This window comes from Bidens hawaiensis, unplaced genomic scaffold (genome assembly GCF_021521415.1).
Source record: "Bidens hawaiensis isolate Kalapana, Puna unplaced genomic scaffold, B.hawaiensis_p1.1 tig00025414_1, whole genome shotgun sequence".
NCBI classification, from domain to species: domain Eukaryota; kingdom Viridiplantae; phylum Streptophyta; class Magnoliopsida; order Asterales; family Asteraceae; genus Bidens; species Bidens hawaiensis.
Window position 1 is genome coordinate 3056 of NW_027494065.1, and position 17549 is coordinate 20604.

General features: G+C 34.5%; 1 protein-coding gene across 1 annotated transcript; it reads left to right on the forward strand.

Moving 5' to 3' along the window:
- The first annotated feature begins 11215 nt into the window (after window positions 1-11215).
- Window positions 11216-14131, forward strand: LOC143571598 (putative glucuronoxylan glucuronosyltransferase IRX7). Its single transcript, XM_077056979.1, has 4 exons — window positions 11216-11962; window positions 12410-12771; window positions 12892-13142; window positions 13332-14131. Exons 1-4 carry the CDS (start codon window positions 11695-11697, stop codon window positions 13795-13797), a joined length of 1347 nt encoding a protein of 448 aa, XP_076913094.1. The 5' UTR covers window positions 11216-11694; the 3' UTR covers window positions 13798-14131.
- The last annotated feature ends 3418 nt before the right edge of the window (window positions 14132-17549 follow it).

Below are 17549 nucleotides of genomic sequence, written 5' to 3' on the forward strand. Positions count from 1 at the left end.
TCTTGGGTCAAACGAAAGAAACCCAGATTATAAATTGTTTGGGTTTATTATTATTAGGGTTTGTGAATGATTTCAAATCTTGAAGAATCGAAAGAAAGAAAGGAAGGTGGAAAGTGAGAAGAAGGGTTGTGGGAGTTGTTTATAAAGGTTTGGATCATCAACGGTTGTCCGAACCTACTTGGTTCCACTTCCGAGCCTCGTGGCTGGGATCGCGGGGCATATATAGCCGTTGGAGGTTTTGGTTTTAAAAAAAATAGTCGTCGGCTATTTTAATCTTCTTTTTTTTACAAATCCATTATAAATAACTACCCCATTTTATAACAATAACACACTATTCTCACTACATTTCTCTCTAATAATTTAAGAATCTCTCAAGTTACAAACCATATCTGGCTCGGATTAAAGTAATATCAACATCAACGACACTCAATTTTCCGAGGGATTGAACTACATGGACGACGAAACGTTTCAAGCGTTCATGAATATGTCACAACCCGATTATTCGGTCCCGGAAACACAACCGGAGCCGGCACCGGAGAAGCCGGCAAAACGATCCCACAAAAAGAAGGGGAAGAAAACCGGCGAAGCGGATGGTCCTTCGGCACCGGAGAAGCAAAAGTCTACTCCGTGGTCTAAAGAAGAGAATCTTGCGTTGGCGAAAGCTTGGATTGAAATATCCCAAGATCGGAACGCGGGTAAATTATTTCGTGAATTTTATTGTTTAATATATCTTTTAAGTTTTGTGTGTACTTATTACATTTTTTGTTATCCATTTTGTAGCCGACTTTCAAAGAGCTCGAGTTTTTTGGGGCAAGGTTCGGGAATGTTTTTATGATCAAGTGGGGAGTATGGCTCGTACCGATAATATGATATCGGGTCGGTGGACCGATACTCGTAAATATGTAGGATTGTTTACCAACATACATAACCGCAATGCTAACCGAATGCGGCCGAGCGGGTCCGATGATCTCGCGCTTTACCAATTCACATCTGATGAATGGAAACAAGAGGTGCTGAGGAGGTACGGGGTGGTGAAGACGTTTGACGAGGGCTACTTGTGGGAGGTGTTAAGAAAGTGCTCGAAATGGATTGAACTATGTGCGGAGGACGTGGGCGATGGGGCAAAACGTACAAAAACTAGTGCGTTCGGCACATACGTCTCTTCGAGCGGGTCGGAGAATCAAATTGACTTCGACCTAAACTTGTCCGAAGGTCATTTGAAAAACCAAGGTTGTAGCCGCCCTCCGGGTAGGGATCATGGGAAAAAAACGGTTGTTGATGACGACTATAAAAAAGAAATTAAGGAATTGTCAAGTGGAATCTTCTCGATTGGTGAAACTCGGCATAAAAGAAACCGTTTCAAGAGTTTGGCTTTTATAGCCAAAGACTTTAGTCACCTACCGTCATCCGACCAAGCGCTAATGGAGGATGAAAAAGATCGTATTCGGAAGGAATTTGCGACACAAAAATAAAAACGCTATTTATATGTATTTTTTCCTTTTTATTTTTCTTTTTATTTTCCTTTTTATTTTCCTTTTTATTTATGTTTTAATGAAGTATTTTAATTTATATGCATAACAAAAAATAAAAAATAAATAAATAACTGGATCAAGTCCTTGATCACCTGGACCATTACACCCTCTGGGGCTTGGTTGAAGGGCTTGATCCAGGGCAATGTCATCGCATACGTATCGGGTTTTGATTGGATCACTTGGGGCTCAACCAAGCCCCATTACCCTTAGCCTAAGCATACAAATAATTAGAATAATTACAGTGTTGAACTAAAATAATTATGTTAAAAAATAATATAGTTTAATAATAATTACTTCATTGTTAACATAACTATCTTAGTTATTTGTACAATTCTAACGATAAAAGTCATTTTTATTTGATTAAAACCCCTAGTGTTTTATATATTTTGAGCACGTAAATGTTGCAAATGTTTTGTTTTTATCTATGGCATGATAGTAATTTCACTTACTCGGACGTTTAGACAAAGGGACTCAAACCAACCCGTCAAGAAATCACAGGGAGTCATTCGGGTCATTTTGACTTTTAGAGGTGCAAACACTTTTTACTATGATTGTAGCGTTTAAAATAAATAGTGTATGATGTAACACAAAGGGTACACCTTTTAATATCAAATTATCCTCTAATTTTGGTAAAACTCCATGCAAATTCGTTGTATTCGGTACTTATTTGAGTTACTTATGAATTTGCAGGTCTGGGCGCCCGCCCAACGAAGAAACGATGAAAAGATGGCGTTTTTCAGACAAAAATCAAGAATCTGCCAAAAGTGAATGACCATGCTAAGAAAGTGCATGACCATGCAGAGATCTGCAGGTGCATGACTATGCTAAGGAAATGTATGGCCATGCTGAGCAACTGCACCATCATGCACTTTATGGGCATGATGGTGCACCTTTATCGGAACTCGTGCACATCTGATACCGTGCCAAAGTGCATGACAATGCTAGGAAAGTGCATGACGATGCTCTGAAACGGCACCATCATGCGCTTTATGTGCATGACGGTGCACCTTTATTGGAATCCGTGCACATCTACTATTGTGCCAAAAGTGAAACTGTACCATCATGCACTTTTTGTGCACCATCATGCATTTCCGAGGGCACGAGCCCGTGCACTATCCGATGCCGAGGACAAGACACATTAATTTTGAAAGTGCACTAGCTAGTGCCGGATATGCACGACCATGCACTTTTTGTGCATGACCGTGCACTTTTTTGGAACCTGCAACTCTGAGCCGCCGAAAGTGAAAGTTTGACTTACCCAAAATAGTGCACGACCATGCACTTTTTGTGCATGACCATGCACTTTGACCAGAAGCTTATAAACACTTATTTTCACTTCATTTTGGTGTGTGGAGTCTTGGGAATTCTCTCTCAATCAAGTATAGCATTTTTAGGGGATTCTTGGAGGCTTCCACCAACACAAGATTCATCATTCCATCCTTCAATCCTTGCTTGATCTTAGTTTGCATTCCTTTGTTCTTGAACATGTTTTGTAAGCTTATTTCTTGTTTGATTGTAGTTGTATTAAGCCTTATGGGCTAATTACTTTTGCTATCTAGACAATGTTGAAACTCTTATTAATGTGATATATTATCTATGCATAATTTTGGTAAAGTGGTTTTCTTTAAAGAATATGGTTGAATTTATAAGTTGATATTGATGGTGTTCATGCTTGTTATGTTGGAAATGTTTAGGCATTCATGTTGGAAAACTATGTTTAGGCATTCATGTTGGAAAACTATGTTCTAGATGTTTGTTTGTAAACTTTGAATGTTCATGAAATCTTTGTTTACATTACTAAGTTAGGAATGACTAGTAAAAATTAACTTGGTTATATAATTATTGATGGGTATGAAACCCTACACTTAATATTGGAAATTGATGAGTGGTGTTATGATTTTTGACTTGGTGATGACTTGCTAGTTAAAGTTTCATAAGTTTATATTAATTTCGTGAATTTGGTTACTTTAGTGTAATCTTAGGTGGTTAGAATGTTGTTCATGCTAGCTTTCCTTTTATTATGAGACTTTGTTGTTTTGACAAACAAGTTAGTCTATGTTTATCTCTTGATTGAAAACTCATCATGATGATTATTTGCTAGTATTAGGTTGCTTTATTGAAATCTAGTATTTATGTTTAGATTCATGATGTTTTGCCATATCATTGCTATTATGTCATGTTAGTAGAGTGTATTCTTGTCTAGGTAGTTTGTTGGATTGATTGTTTTTCTTGTATTTTTACTTGCTTTGTTTTCCTTGTATGCTAGTTTAATTAGTTAAATATTCAAATCAAGATTTATTTTTCCGGTTGGTCATTTACAAAGATTTAGTACTAGAAAGTTTCTGTGTCCATGGATTGATACTCGGTTCTTGCCGACACTTTATTACAAACAATAGGTACACTTGCCTTTCGCGTGTGGTTTAGTTGTAGGTAAAAACCTATTTTAAAACCCGATTTGTGTTGAACTTTTACTTAAATATTTATATATATATTCACACACGTCAGTGTACGTGATAGGAATGCAAAATTTTACAATATATATCAAGATTAGATGTACCTAGAGGTGTACAAAACCGGTTTTTTTCTAAACCGAACCGGTTTAGTCAAAGCCTGGTCAAAACTGGTTTAACCCAAACCAGTTCGGTATAGAAACCGGTTTAGGAGCAACAGCGGTCAACCCGGTTCGATTTAGAACCGGTTTAAACCGTTTTTCTCGCAAACCGGTTTTGTTTTAACACCGGTTTGGTAGTTCAAAAGAAGAATCGGTATCAAAACCGGCGGTTCGGGTCGGCTCATGACCCGATTTGGGTGAGATTGGTTTTCTTGTCAAACCGGTTCAGGCCGGGTTGAAGTGAACCGGTCCCAAACCAGTTATTTTGTACACCTCTAGTTGTACCCTACCAAAATTAGCGATGAGATCGGTACCGACCGGTACCGGCACCGAAAACCCCAATCCCGAAAAACGTAACCAGTACTGTAATATTCGAGTCGGTATCGGTTCAGTACCGGCACTTGTATTGAAGATAAAATTCGGGAAATACCGGTACCGATACTGAAACTCAAAACTTTGATACCGTCTTACCAACTCGGTGATGATTTTGATACCGGTACAAATACCGAATTTACTCATTCCTTAACCAAAATAACAAAGTGAAACATATCTCATATGACATGGAATATGGATGGGCGATGACATTTGCAGCCCAACTTCACTAAACGGTATTCTTAACCTGGACTAGCTATATTCTTTTGGGCTTAAACCCAGTTATGACTGACCCAGTTTAGAATTGGATGCAAAATCATTGCATCATGTTTAAACTAGGTTTTTATAGCTATAACTTATCCACCTATTCTAATAAAGTAAAATAAATATGACATGTGTTAGTTTGTGGTTAATCCTCACAATTTTTTTCCCTCCAAAACTAATATATAGCATAAATCAATAATTATTCACTTTTCTTTTACAATCCATTTATATTATATCTAATTAAATTATTCATTTTTCTTTAAACTCTATTTATATTATATCTATACACTTTTATACAAATAAATATTTATATATTATATTAATGTATATTGTTAGAATATATTTCACAACATACTTGGTGAAATCCAAAAATCTACAACAAACCATGTTTATTAAATATTGAAAATAATATAATTTTTAATGTTATCATTAACATATTATACTATGTATATTATTGAATATTGTAAATAAAAAAAACACTAATATGCTTTCAGTTTACAAAGTAATTTTTTTATCATTAAATTATAAATATATACTTAAAAGTTGATTCATTTTTTAAAAATAAAACCATTTATTTATTGTTTTTTGTATATTGTCATATAAATTTATATATTATAAATATATGACTTAAATCTATCTATTTAATTTTTCGATTAATTTAGTAAACTATACATATATGTATTAAATTGTAAGTATAGTATATACCAATCACTTTAAAATATAATAAATAATAAAAATCATATTTAGTTTCTTGGGTTTTTTTATCAAGGATTGCTTTGAGTTTTTGGTGAAACTTAAATTTGATTGTTACGGGTTAAATGTTGATATATAGATCGTTTGGTACAAATTAACAACATTTGGTTCAAATTTGTTACGCGTAAAAAATGGGTAATCTGAATATTTTTAAAATTTTGAGAATTCAAATTGATTTATCGTCAAACTTTTTACGGGTTCAAAGTTTGGACTTGAAAATGTAAAACAAATAAAAGTTAGATTTCTAAATGTGATTGAGTTTCGAATTTATTTTTAATTATATTTTTGGAAATAGTCAAAAGTTTCGGGATTTTGCACATTGAGTATTTTTCACATCATTATTAAAATTTTAAAAAAATGACAACCACTTCTAACATGCCACCTCCAGGCCTATCAATACTTTTAACTTTTATCAAATTAGAAACATTTGTGTCAGCATTGACTTTTTCTTGAATAGTGATTATAACTGTTATTTTTTTGTCAGTTGGAAAAGTCCTGAAGTCTCTCAAACTTATCAAAATATTTTCATAGTGTAGCTCAAAACTATCATTATAAGAGAAGTATTCTCTGAAATTGGTTCATATAACCAAATTTCTTTCAATTATACATACATGATACTGCAAATAAATTTTCAATTGACGGAGTGTTCTTGTGTATGTTTTTGCACGTGCATTATTTTTTTTTAAGTTCATTTTTTTTGGAAAAAATCATGTTGTGATATAAATAAAATCAATTTATGTATAATGATACAAGCATAGATGTAATACATTTTCTATATACATTATGTATTGCTTTATTTGTAACTTAATTATTTATATCATCTCGTGTGTTACACGGGCTCTAAAGCTAGTTACTAATAAAATGTTACTTGTTATATTCAGGATGGACACATGCGCATGATGCGGGTCAAGTAAGCCAGTGGTTCTTTTCTTTGATTCGTAGTAGTGAAACAGCCGAAACTCGAGTAATCCTGTAGGTTTTTAAAAAGCCCAAGAACTAATGAAAGAAAATTAATAAAACAGTGGGGGCTGGAGAATTAGAATTCCATGTAAAAGTTTGGAAGAAACCCATTCCAACCTTTAGAAGTGTATTTCGCTCAACTTTACGAGATAATGATTCAGGTTAAAAGAAAAATATTTTAGTGACCCGACTCAATTTGGTAAAAACACTTTTATGACCCGGACCGATAAGAAACCTTCTCCATAATTATACGAAAACTGAACAAATTTGACCTCAAACGAAACAAATAAAATATCTTATGTATGTTAGGATTATTATTGCTAATATATAATAATATTTTCTATTATTTACTTTTTATTGTTGCCACAAATTCCATTTTCTATTATGTAGTTCCTCCCTAGACACGGCACATGATTTGTTTTCATATATGCCCGTGATTTTATTCTTTCTACACAGGTATTCATATTATTGAGTGGTTCATATGAATAATTTCCAAAATACTTTTATTACATATTTAATAATTCATTTTCATAACTATGAAAATAAGGTAATAACGAGTAAAAATTTGGATTTAGATTTTAAGATTTCAGACTTCAGTGATTTATCGAGTTTTTCAAGTATAGTGTTTGTGTAAACGTTCGTTCGAGTTCAAACCAATTTCTTTTATATCAATTTTTAATATCTAGTAACTTTCGTTTTCAAGCCAAGTTTACGTTATCAAGGATAACACCAAGCTATGCAATCAAGCTTGTGGTTTGTTAAATTACGTCAAATGAACTTGAAGTCTTGAACTTGTCCCGACTTGTTTAGTTTATGACATGTCCAAATTCTTGGTATTCTACTTACAAATGCATGAATTTGATATGAATTTGTTGAGATGGTTGAAAGTAGTAATGTGGTGAATATATGACTCACATGAAGCTTAATAATTGAATAGACCATATCATGTGCTTACACAGCTCATATGTGTAGGGTCAATATCTTTTCATAACTCTCACTTTAAGACCCCCCTTTATGGGGTACCCTTAGGGCCAGACCATTTGTGCCCACTTTTGTGACTTTTTATTTAAGTGTTGGGAATAGGACACAAGACCCTACATTGCTTGGCAATTCTGATATGGCAATCATAATAATTTAAGAGCGTTTTTGGAATGTTACAACAAAGTTGTTTTGAGATAATTAGTCCCACTCACAAAAGGGAATGAATTAATTGGACACATAGGACAATAACAAGGGCCTTTTGTGCTCTTCAAAGTCTTTTATTTTATTAAATACACTCACTACTAAAAACATTTATTTGACTTGTTTAATTCGTGATAAATCTGTAGCAAACTAAAACCTTCTAGGAGATCATAAATATGTCTTCGATGAAGCAAAGATTAACCTCTAGATGTTTGGTGTGAATGAAAGACATTGGTTGTTAAGTTGGTGGCACAAAGATTGCTACACACAAGGTGAGTGGATTAGATTGTGTGATTTAAAGATCGTGTAGAAGTGATATAATCGAACACTGTTATGTTATAGTGTGAGCCCATGTATTATGCCTCGGTGTTAGATCTAGTGACAATGTGTTTTTATTGGAGCTTCAACTCATACGATTATGCTAAAAAACACAATCAACATCTACATATGAATACTGGCTGGTTTGTGGGCTTTTGTTAAATTTTAGCGGTGGAGATAAAGATAGTGAATGTAATGTAATGATTTTTTGTTTAATTTTGACAGACGATGGATAGAGTATGAGTGCTCTAACACTGTATTAAGATAGTGATTTTAACTAAAAAATATTATAAATACAATGATGAATATTCAATCAATCACTTGAACAACTTATAGTGATGTGACTAATGTCCTTCAATAACATAAAAAAGGGTCTAGAAACTCATCGTTGACCGTTCTACACTTAGTTACTTCGTGCAAAATAGTCTATGCTATGGTAAGTTAACACGCAGGAAGTCGTCACATTCAGTTAACACGCAGGAAGTCGTCACATTCAGTTAGTGACGCTGGCACTTTCGCCAACAATGTGGCTGGAACTGTCGTCTACTGCTTGCGATCATTGTCGATAACTACTTGCGTTAGGACATTTCACCAATCATTAGCTTACCACAAAATCAATGCCACGACCTAATGAATATATGTTGCTATATGTATGTGACAGCTTTGTTGGATGAACAACATCATCAAAGAAGTTCGTTTTTAATCCATCCTAACTTTTTACGTCCAAATTGTTTGTTTATCATCCAATTGACTAGATCTATGATTCTTAGCATTAACACACGTAAATTATTGGGTCTTAAAATGAAGCACTAGCTTTTCCTTTAAAACCCAAAACCCCACATCAAAATCACTAAGTTGAGTGTTTGGAAGCTGATTCTTACTAGATTTCCTGACACGAATACACCAGTGATGATTTCCTTTTTGATCTAAAACTTAAATCCAAATATTGAGCTTCATCAATGGTGGTCCCAGGGGCGGATCCAGCATACAAACGGGTGGTTCCCCGGAACCACCCGAGTTTCGAAATAATAGTGTACGGATATATAGAAGACGCGTAGGAACCACCTTATAAATTAAGAGGGAACCACCTAAAAAAAATTCCTGGATCCGCCACTGGGTGGTCCTTCACCTCCTCTCTCTGGAGTTGACGAACACGATGAGAAATTAAAGGAGTGGAAGCAGGCTAGGGTTTTAAACCCCATCAAAGTTTCAGCACATATGGCATTTCCCCAGCCGCCCGTCATCTTTCTTTAACTCGGGTAGGAAACCCGAGACCCAAACTCTTTATTTTTGGACGTTATATTTTGTAAACAACAATTAGTTTTAAACAGAAAATTGATGTCATGTGCCATTCATGTGAAGTTAATTGTATATTTTCAGATTTGGAACTATGATAGAGAACATTTTAAACTCCAGAACTCCTAAAGTCTATTTAATCACATTCGATTATGCACTAAACCTTCGATCTTGTATTAATCAGCGGTGATAAAGTTGGTGTCAAGTTTCATGGAAATTAAAAGAATACGTATTTCATTATGGTTCCAAATTTAAAAAGACACAATTACTATCATATGACGCCACTTTTTCGTTAAAAAATAGTTGAGATTAACAATGGAGTATAGATGTGTAACCCTCTCACAAATTTTTGGACTAGTTGGGTATTTCCAAAATCTGGTGACCATACTAGCAATATAGTCAAATCATAGGGGGACTATTTGCACAATTTTCTTTTCATCATTTGTAAATTACAAAATGCTAATAATTGCCTTTGATTTTTTATTGGTAGCCCTTTTGAACACAAGTACCAACTAATATATTAAAAATTAAATTACCTTTAATCATTTTGGGTATGTAGATCTATGTCTACATCAGTACGTAAATGAATGTGTTTGGACGAATGAATGGTAATACTTGCTTAAGCCTCAAGACAAATAGATTTATTTTATCCAAAAAACACGAATTATTTTCTCTAAATAACCGAATAAATTTTTTACAACAAGCACATGTTACATACATACATATGCATATGCATAAATTGAAATAAAAGACGAGAAAACATGGTTTATATCATTAGGTTATCTATATATAGAAATTTTATTATTCAATTGATAATTTGATATAGTTCATATTCATAGACAAACTCGGTTCTGATACACCGACGATAACCATCCTTAGCGGCATGCATTGTCAACTAAGCCACCCATGCCGATAACGCTTTCATAGACACCCATCTAATCTTTTTGTACCTTCTTAGTTTCTTACTTTAATTTTAACTTGAAATTAAAGTAAAATATATATATATATATATATCAATTATATATAAAAAAAAAACTTGAAATTTGACTGTAACCTTCTCTATATCTATGTAATACTAGCCTCTTATTTTCTCCCTAAAAATAGTATTTGTATAATCTACGAAGAGTTTTTTTTTGTCATATTATAAAAATAGTAAAAAGTTATTTAGATCATCGGAACATGCGATCCATAATAGATATGATATTTATCTATCGGTCCCCATAGCTTCTGCATATTATATTTTATATACCTCATGTTTCCCTATGGCTTGAACCTTTTAATAGTATGGCGATAGACCAACTCATTTCTCAATTACTGGGGATCTTTTTGAGCACCATCCTCCCAAGTTAAAATAAATCCGAAACCTTCCTCTTTTAAAATAGAGTTTTTGAATGTCTCATTTTAAGCAGATAAAATAATAACTACACGCCTTGACACATGTAAGTCCCAATAGACGGATAACAACTTTAACGTATCTTTGAACTAGACTATTTTGTTAATTTTTTTGTGTTTATAATCTTCTTTTGTTATTTATAATGTTTTGTTGATACTATACATAAAAACCAACAAACTATTCAAGTAAAATTGGCTGTTTTTCACTAAAAATATCTATTTATCTAAAGTTAAAACAATGAGAAGTGGGTTTTAGAGTAGTGGGTTAGAGGTTGTAAAGTCTCAAGTTCGAATCTGATCAAAACTGAGTTTTAGAGAAGTGGGCTTTCAAGCGACGAGTTTTTTTGGAACAGAAAATGATAGGCTTGGACTACTCTGTGCTGTTTGCGATTGTGTCCGTACGATATCGTCTTTTGCAATTGGTTATCCCGAGTAACAGGCTTTTATTTGTTAGTCGTCAAAAAAACAAAAAAGAAAAAGCACACATACATAATAATCTAACAAACAACCAAATTATATTGTAACAAACCAACAATCAACCTTAAACCAAAGAGGAAAGAGATAAGAGACCCACAACCAGCTCATTATTCACCACCAGTGTTAACTTATTGCAGCAGCATTTAACATACACAGTACATGTACATGTACAACCCATCAATACCACATTTATAATATCCAGCTTGGAGGGCACATCCGTCATTTCACACTAAACGGTCTTTTCACAAAACCAAGACGAACCACCACCATGTTTCATCACCTTGAAAACAGCATTCCTCGACAACCATTGTTTAATGTTCGATGATAATATATTTATAAAAATAATAACTTCTCTCAACTAATATTATTATTATTATACTTCATAATAATCTCCCAACAAACCCACCATCGTTATCAATCTGTGTTTCTTAATCTCAACACCAACAATCGAAAGCTTCATTCCACCTGATTTGAAGCACACCCATTCAACTTCCAATATGATTTTTTAATATTTAAAGATCTTGAAGATATTAAACAATGGCAGAGGCTTACAGAATAGCCAAGAACAGAAAGGGTTTCTATGTGAAGATGAAGTTCTTCAGAACCAAGAATCTGAAACCTGAAAAACCCTTTTTGTTAAGATACTTTAAATGGGTGTTATGGTTTTCGTTGTCGTTTTACTTCTTCGCCAAGTTTCTTAATAATCATGAACCCGGTACCACTAGTAGTTTGAAGACTACGATAATCAATCACTCTCATCGCGCGCTTTCAGAATCTATTCTCTCTGAATCAAAAGAAAATCACGGTAAATCATCGTTTAAAACAAACGTATCCAGTAAAATCTCACTCGTAACAGAGCTATTGGTACGGTCTGGAAAGCTAAGATTTACAACAAACCTTAACTCTATCCTCTGTCCGGAGGATAGAGTGGTTCTATCCCACTCAGCGAGATGGAGTTAAGGTTTGTTGTTATCTCAGCTTTCCTACCAATAGCTCTGTTATGAGTGAGATTTTACTGGGTATGTTTGTTTGTATATGTTTAGTTGAATGATTTTAAAAATCACGTATTCATTTACAAAGTAGTGATTACATCGAAACAGAAGGAAGACGGACAACAAGTTGTGTCGCTACCCTTTTGAATTGCAAAACCCTGTTTTTAAAAAACTATCTTGGAATCATAACATTACTATACATGATATGTTGAACTTGGATAAGTAACTCCAGTGATTAAACTATTTAGTTCAATATGCAGGTTTATTGAACGATTTGAAGGTGTACATATACGAATTACCGTCGAAATATAATACCGGTTGGCTATCGAACGAGCGGTGTAGCAACCACTTATTCGCTTCGGAGGTGGCGATACACCGAGCATTAATAAATAGCGATTTCCGGACATTTGACCCGACTGAAGCGGACTTTTTCTTCGTACCCGTTTACGTTTCGTGTAATTTCAGCACGGTCAATGGGTTTCCCGCCATCGGACACGCGCGTGCTTTGATATCATCCGCAGTTGAGTTTATCTCGTCGGAGCTACCGTTTTGGAAACGGAGCAATGGGTCGGATCATGTGTTTATTGCTTCTCATGATTATGGAGCTTGTTTTCATGCCATGGTGATTATTATTATTATTATTATTATTCATATTATTGATATTATTCATTTCAGTCATTTGCTTAATGTTGTATTATTATTTATGGATTACTGAATGGTCTGTTTTCGTTATGTTTTCTAGGAGGATCGAGCTATTGCGGATGGGATACCGGAGTTTATGAAAAACTCTATAATATTACAAACATTCGGTGTTAAATATCAACACCCGTGTCAAACCGTGGATAGTATCGTTATCCCGCCTTACATTTCGCCAAAAACCGTTAAATCGACGTTGTCAAAGTCGCCGATTGACGGTCCACGGGATATATTCGCATTTTTTCGCGGGAAAATGGAGGTTCACCCGAAGAACGTCAGTGGACGTTTCTATAGCAAGTAAGTGTTAACAGGTTGGCTAAACATACATCTCTATACTTATTGTACCTTAAGGTACATTTAGTAAAAATAATTTGAGAAAGTACGTTTAGCCAACCACTAACTAATGCCTTTACTTTTTAAGATATGTTTACGGGTTTTTAATTTTTTTTATTAATTAGCTGACAATTGTTAATTTGTTGTATTTAGGCGAGTGAGGACTGAGATACTCCGAAAGTACGGAACCGACCGAAGATTTTACTTAAAACGACACCGTTTTGCGGGTTATCAATCGGAAATCGTTAGATCAACGTTTTGTTTGTGTCCCTTAGGGTGGGCCCCATGGAGTCCAAGACTAGTGGAATCCGTAGTGTTGGGTTGCGTTCCAGTTATTATCGCAGACGGCATTCGTTTACCATTCGAGTCCACCATTCCATGGTCAGAGATATCTCTAACGGTTAAGGAAAAAGACGTGGCAAAACTCGGTAGCATCCTTGATGACGTGGCGAAGACGAACTTATCAAGTATCCAGTGGAAATTGTGGGACCGCAAGCTACGGCGGGCCTTAATGTTTAACGATGACGTGGAAACCGGTGATGCGACACGGGAGGTCCTAGTTGCGTTATCCATGAAACTTGATAGGTCTCATAGGAGGTCAAGGATATCCAGCGAATGAGGAGTTTACACGTGGCAAGTTTTGATTGGGAGGTGGTGTGCTAGCTGTGACATTGGTTTGTGGGACCCGTTGGGAATGTGTTGCTGAGGTGGCAAGTGAGGATAGGTTGGCCTTGGGGACTCACGGTTTGATAGAGTTTGGGTGGGATAAGGTGCAGTGGTCCTCACGGTAAGGTAGTGTAGACCTACCTGTCATTAGAGGTAGGGGTTGTTTATACACTTTAGGCCCTTGTATAAATTATAAAGCGTTTGATTGTTGAGTCATTTATGAATAACAAAAGGTCTATTGCATTTAAGTTCTTTTATGTAGGGTTTCTTTTAATAAAAACTTTTGAAAGTGAATTTAGACCATTGAACCTGTTAAGCTGAAGTAAGTCGGTCAATTTCGATGGTTTTACATCCAAATGATTCGGTTTACGATTTGGATTTCTAGCTCTGTCGGTTCTAGGATTCGTTGCAGTTTAAAACTCGGAACAGGACGTGTAAAACCTTACAATGAATCAATGGTTCGATTTTATGGATTATATGTTTTTTTTGTTTCCATAATACCTAGTTATATGTACGTAATATTACCATGATTCTTCAATATCATTTCAAATTTTTTTAAACAAACTAATAATAAAGTAATATGTTCCACAAATCAGTTAACAAGCAATCTGTTTTGGTTTGCAGTTTTCGAACACCTTGGTTTGATGTTCAATTTAGAATTTTTGTTAAAACCAGTCGAGCATGACTACACGCATTCGTATTTTTAGGTTACTTGTTTTTACTTTTTACATTATATACTTACAAGTTACAACCTATGCGGTATAATTTAGCAATTGGTGAAGATTAAAAGGGGTGAAGTGATACATAAGATGAGTGGCGGGAAAAAGAGGGGGGAAAGTTGTAAATAAAAAGGATATTGTTGGAAAGCGTGAGGAGCAGGTTTTTTTTTTTTGAATGTTTAAGCTTGCCTCCTACTATTTACAATAAACCGTCATTGCCAGGGATCGAACCCTGGACCTCTCACCCAAAGGCCTAAGCCTTTACCATCCCACCAAAGTGGAGATGGCATGAGGAGCACGTGAGTGTGGGGTTAAAAAGGTTAAATAAATATAAATTAATAATAGAGGTGTCAGAAGTCAGAAGTTGATGTCAAGTGGAGACATGGTATGGTTTTCAACGGTCACGGCTTCTTGGTTTTCGGATTAAATGCCAACCTACTGAACACCCTTGTTTTTATTCTTTCCTTTTTAATACGTATTGAATTAAAAAGGAAGAGTTAAGTGTTATTTTAGTACCTTTGATTTGAACAACTACGCAACTTTAGTATCTTTTTTGAATTTTTCGTAATTGGCTACTCCATGTTTCAAAAACTGGTTATTTTAGTATTTTTTTTGTAACCCCGTTTAATTTGTTAGTTAAGTCAAGGATATATTGGTAACTTAAGTTATTTTATTTTTTCCTTTTTTCTTTTAAGCTCCTTCATTTAATATAATCCAAACCCTTTAAAAGTAAAGGGGCCTTTGTGCAATTTCTAAAAAAATAAAAATCCCAACCTAGTTTCCTTCCGTCTCCCCCGTTTTTCCGATCAAAGCATCTCGCCGCCGGCGAGCTTGTTATTTTTTCCGGCCAACTCCAAACAGTTAGCAAGACCCGTCCACAACATTAATTATTTTCTATTTCACAATCATAATACATAACGACTATCTTCTAATCTTTGGTTCAAGTCAATTCGGTTTTAATAACTGTTAATCGGTATGTTAACTTGAAACCGGCATTAAAACCTAATCAAATTAGACACGTTATCCGTTGATTTAGCCAAATAGATACACCCAAACTCACTCATTTGATGATTGCGAACCCACTCATACACTCAGTTGCCCCAAACATCAACGCTGTTATCATCTTGAAGCTCGCCACCGACCGATACCTTGAACTAGTCAACTGGTAGCAATTCGTCCACTTATCGGGTAATTAAATCGTGCTTCCTGCACGTCCTTATGTAGAGAACAAAAGCCCTCTGTCAAATCACACTGACAGATTCCAATTATCATCAATTTTAGGATTTCAATTCTAGGGTTTATGAGAATTTGGGGCTCATTGAAATGTGTACTATAAAAATATTCAGAACTGGTTTTGAAACAAGTTGTCCCTTTGTTAGAGTGGTTTGTTCGTCTCTTTGTGGAGGCTGTTGGTGCGGGTTCGAGTCTCGGACACAACATTTTATGAGTTTCTGATTAAAAAAAATGAAATTACCAGTTTACCCCTGACTTAACGAATAAAAATAGACGGAGTTAGAAAAAGGTACTAATATGGCATGTTTTAGAAACGTAAGGTGATAATTGCGAAAATTTCAAAAAAAGTACTAAATTTGCATAATTGAACAAACCACAGGTACTAAAATATTTTACAAACGAAAACGATAATCATAATAAGGGGTTGAGTTATAATAAAAATATTAGTTTTCCTAGGAATGATAAGAAATAATCTTTTCCATTCATTTAAGAATTGAATGGTTTAGATTAGATTAGAGAGATCATCAAGTGTAAAACAAGAGTAAGGGCATAATATGGATAACACATTTGTTGACTTTCTATCTCCACATGCAAGGCACATGTCAAATTCCCCCATCATTTTAAAACGTCCATAACTTTTTTATACGACATTTTTTTTCAAAACAATTTCACCATAAAAACGAGTGTTTTTTTATCTTTTATATGAGTACCATATTGCTTTATAAAAATAAAAAAAAAATTTCGTGGGTTTTTACAAAGTGTGTTTTATCATAATTGTGTTTTACAAAATTGTGTTATACAAGTGTGTTTTATTTTTTCATAGTGTTTTTTTGCATTGTGTTTTTTACATTGTGTTATTTAATTGTGTTTTCATTGTGTTTTTGTCATTGTGTTTTTATTTTCATAGTGTTTTTTCCATTGTGTTTTTTACATTGTGTCTTTTATATTGTGTTTTTCATAGCGTTTTATTTTCCGGCGAAATTTCCGAAGACTTTTCCGGCAAAGTAGTGGTGGTAGGTGGCGGTGGGCGGTGGTGGTTGTAGGAGATAAGTGAAAATTTAAGTGAGTTTTAATTAAGTGAGTTCTTGAAATTAAATTAAGTGGATTTTCAATATTAAGGTATTAGACAAAACTACCATCCTTCCTAGCTTTCTTAGGAAAATCAAACTTCTTATTTGATCTTTTCTTTCATAATAAGATATGGTGTTATGATTTAGGGATATAGGAATAACATAGATAAAGTATAATACAAAATAGAAAACCAAATAAAGGTCTTAGGATAAGTCACTCAAGTACTGTTGACAGCACATCACTTATACCGATTACTATTGCTATAGATAACTAGATTAGTGTTAACACGAAGGACGTAACAGAGTTGTTCATATCTTTTCTTTTGAGTTCAGAAGTATTCGTTATTATCTAGATATAGTTTTTAAACCACTTTATTAATAGAACTAGTTTATCAATTCAGAATGAACAACTGAACATACACAATTGAAAGAGCACGATAAAAAGAAATAATAAGGTAGTCAATCCCACATCCACATTTTGTATTAGCGTCACAATTTAATAAAAATATCAAGTTACATCAAGATAAAATAGACAATCAAGCTAAATTTTTTATATCCTTGTGTTCGGAAGCATTGTTAGAATATATTGTAACTAGTGTTTTACCCGGCTCGTTGCGCCGGGGCAGGTTGGTAAAACTCGGGCAGCGGTAAAACTCCAGCGTTGAGGCGGTAAGTCGGCGCGA

What these genes read in the sequence shown, in the direction of transcription:
- LOC143571598 (XM_077056979.1), top strand. Translation starts at nt 11,695, where the DNA reads ATGGCAGAGGCTTACAGAATAGCCAAGAACAGAAAGGGTTTCTATGTG. An exon ending in GAGCTTGTTTTCATGCCATG is followed by an intron (nt 12,772 to 12,891) that starts GTGATTATTATT and finishes TATGTTTTCTAG; the next exon opens with GAGGATCGAGCTATTGCGGA. An exon ending in AGTGGACGTTTCTATAGCAA is followed by an intron (nt 13,143 to 13,331) that starts GTAAGTGTTAAC and finishes TGTTGTATTTAG; the next exon opens with GCGAGTGAGGACTGAGATAC.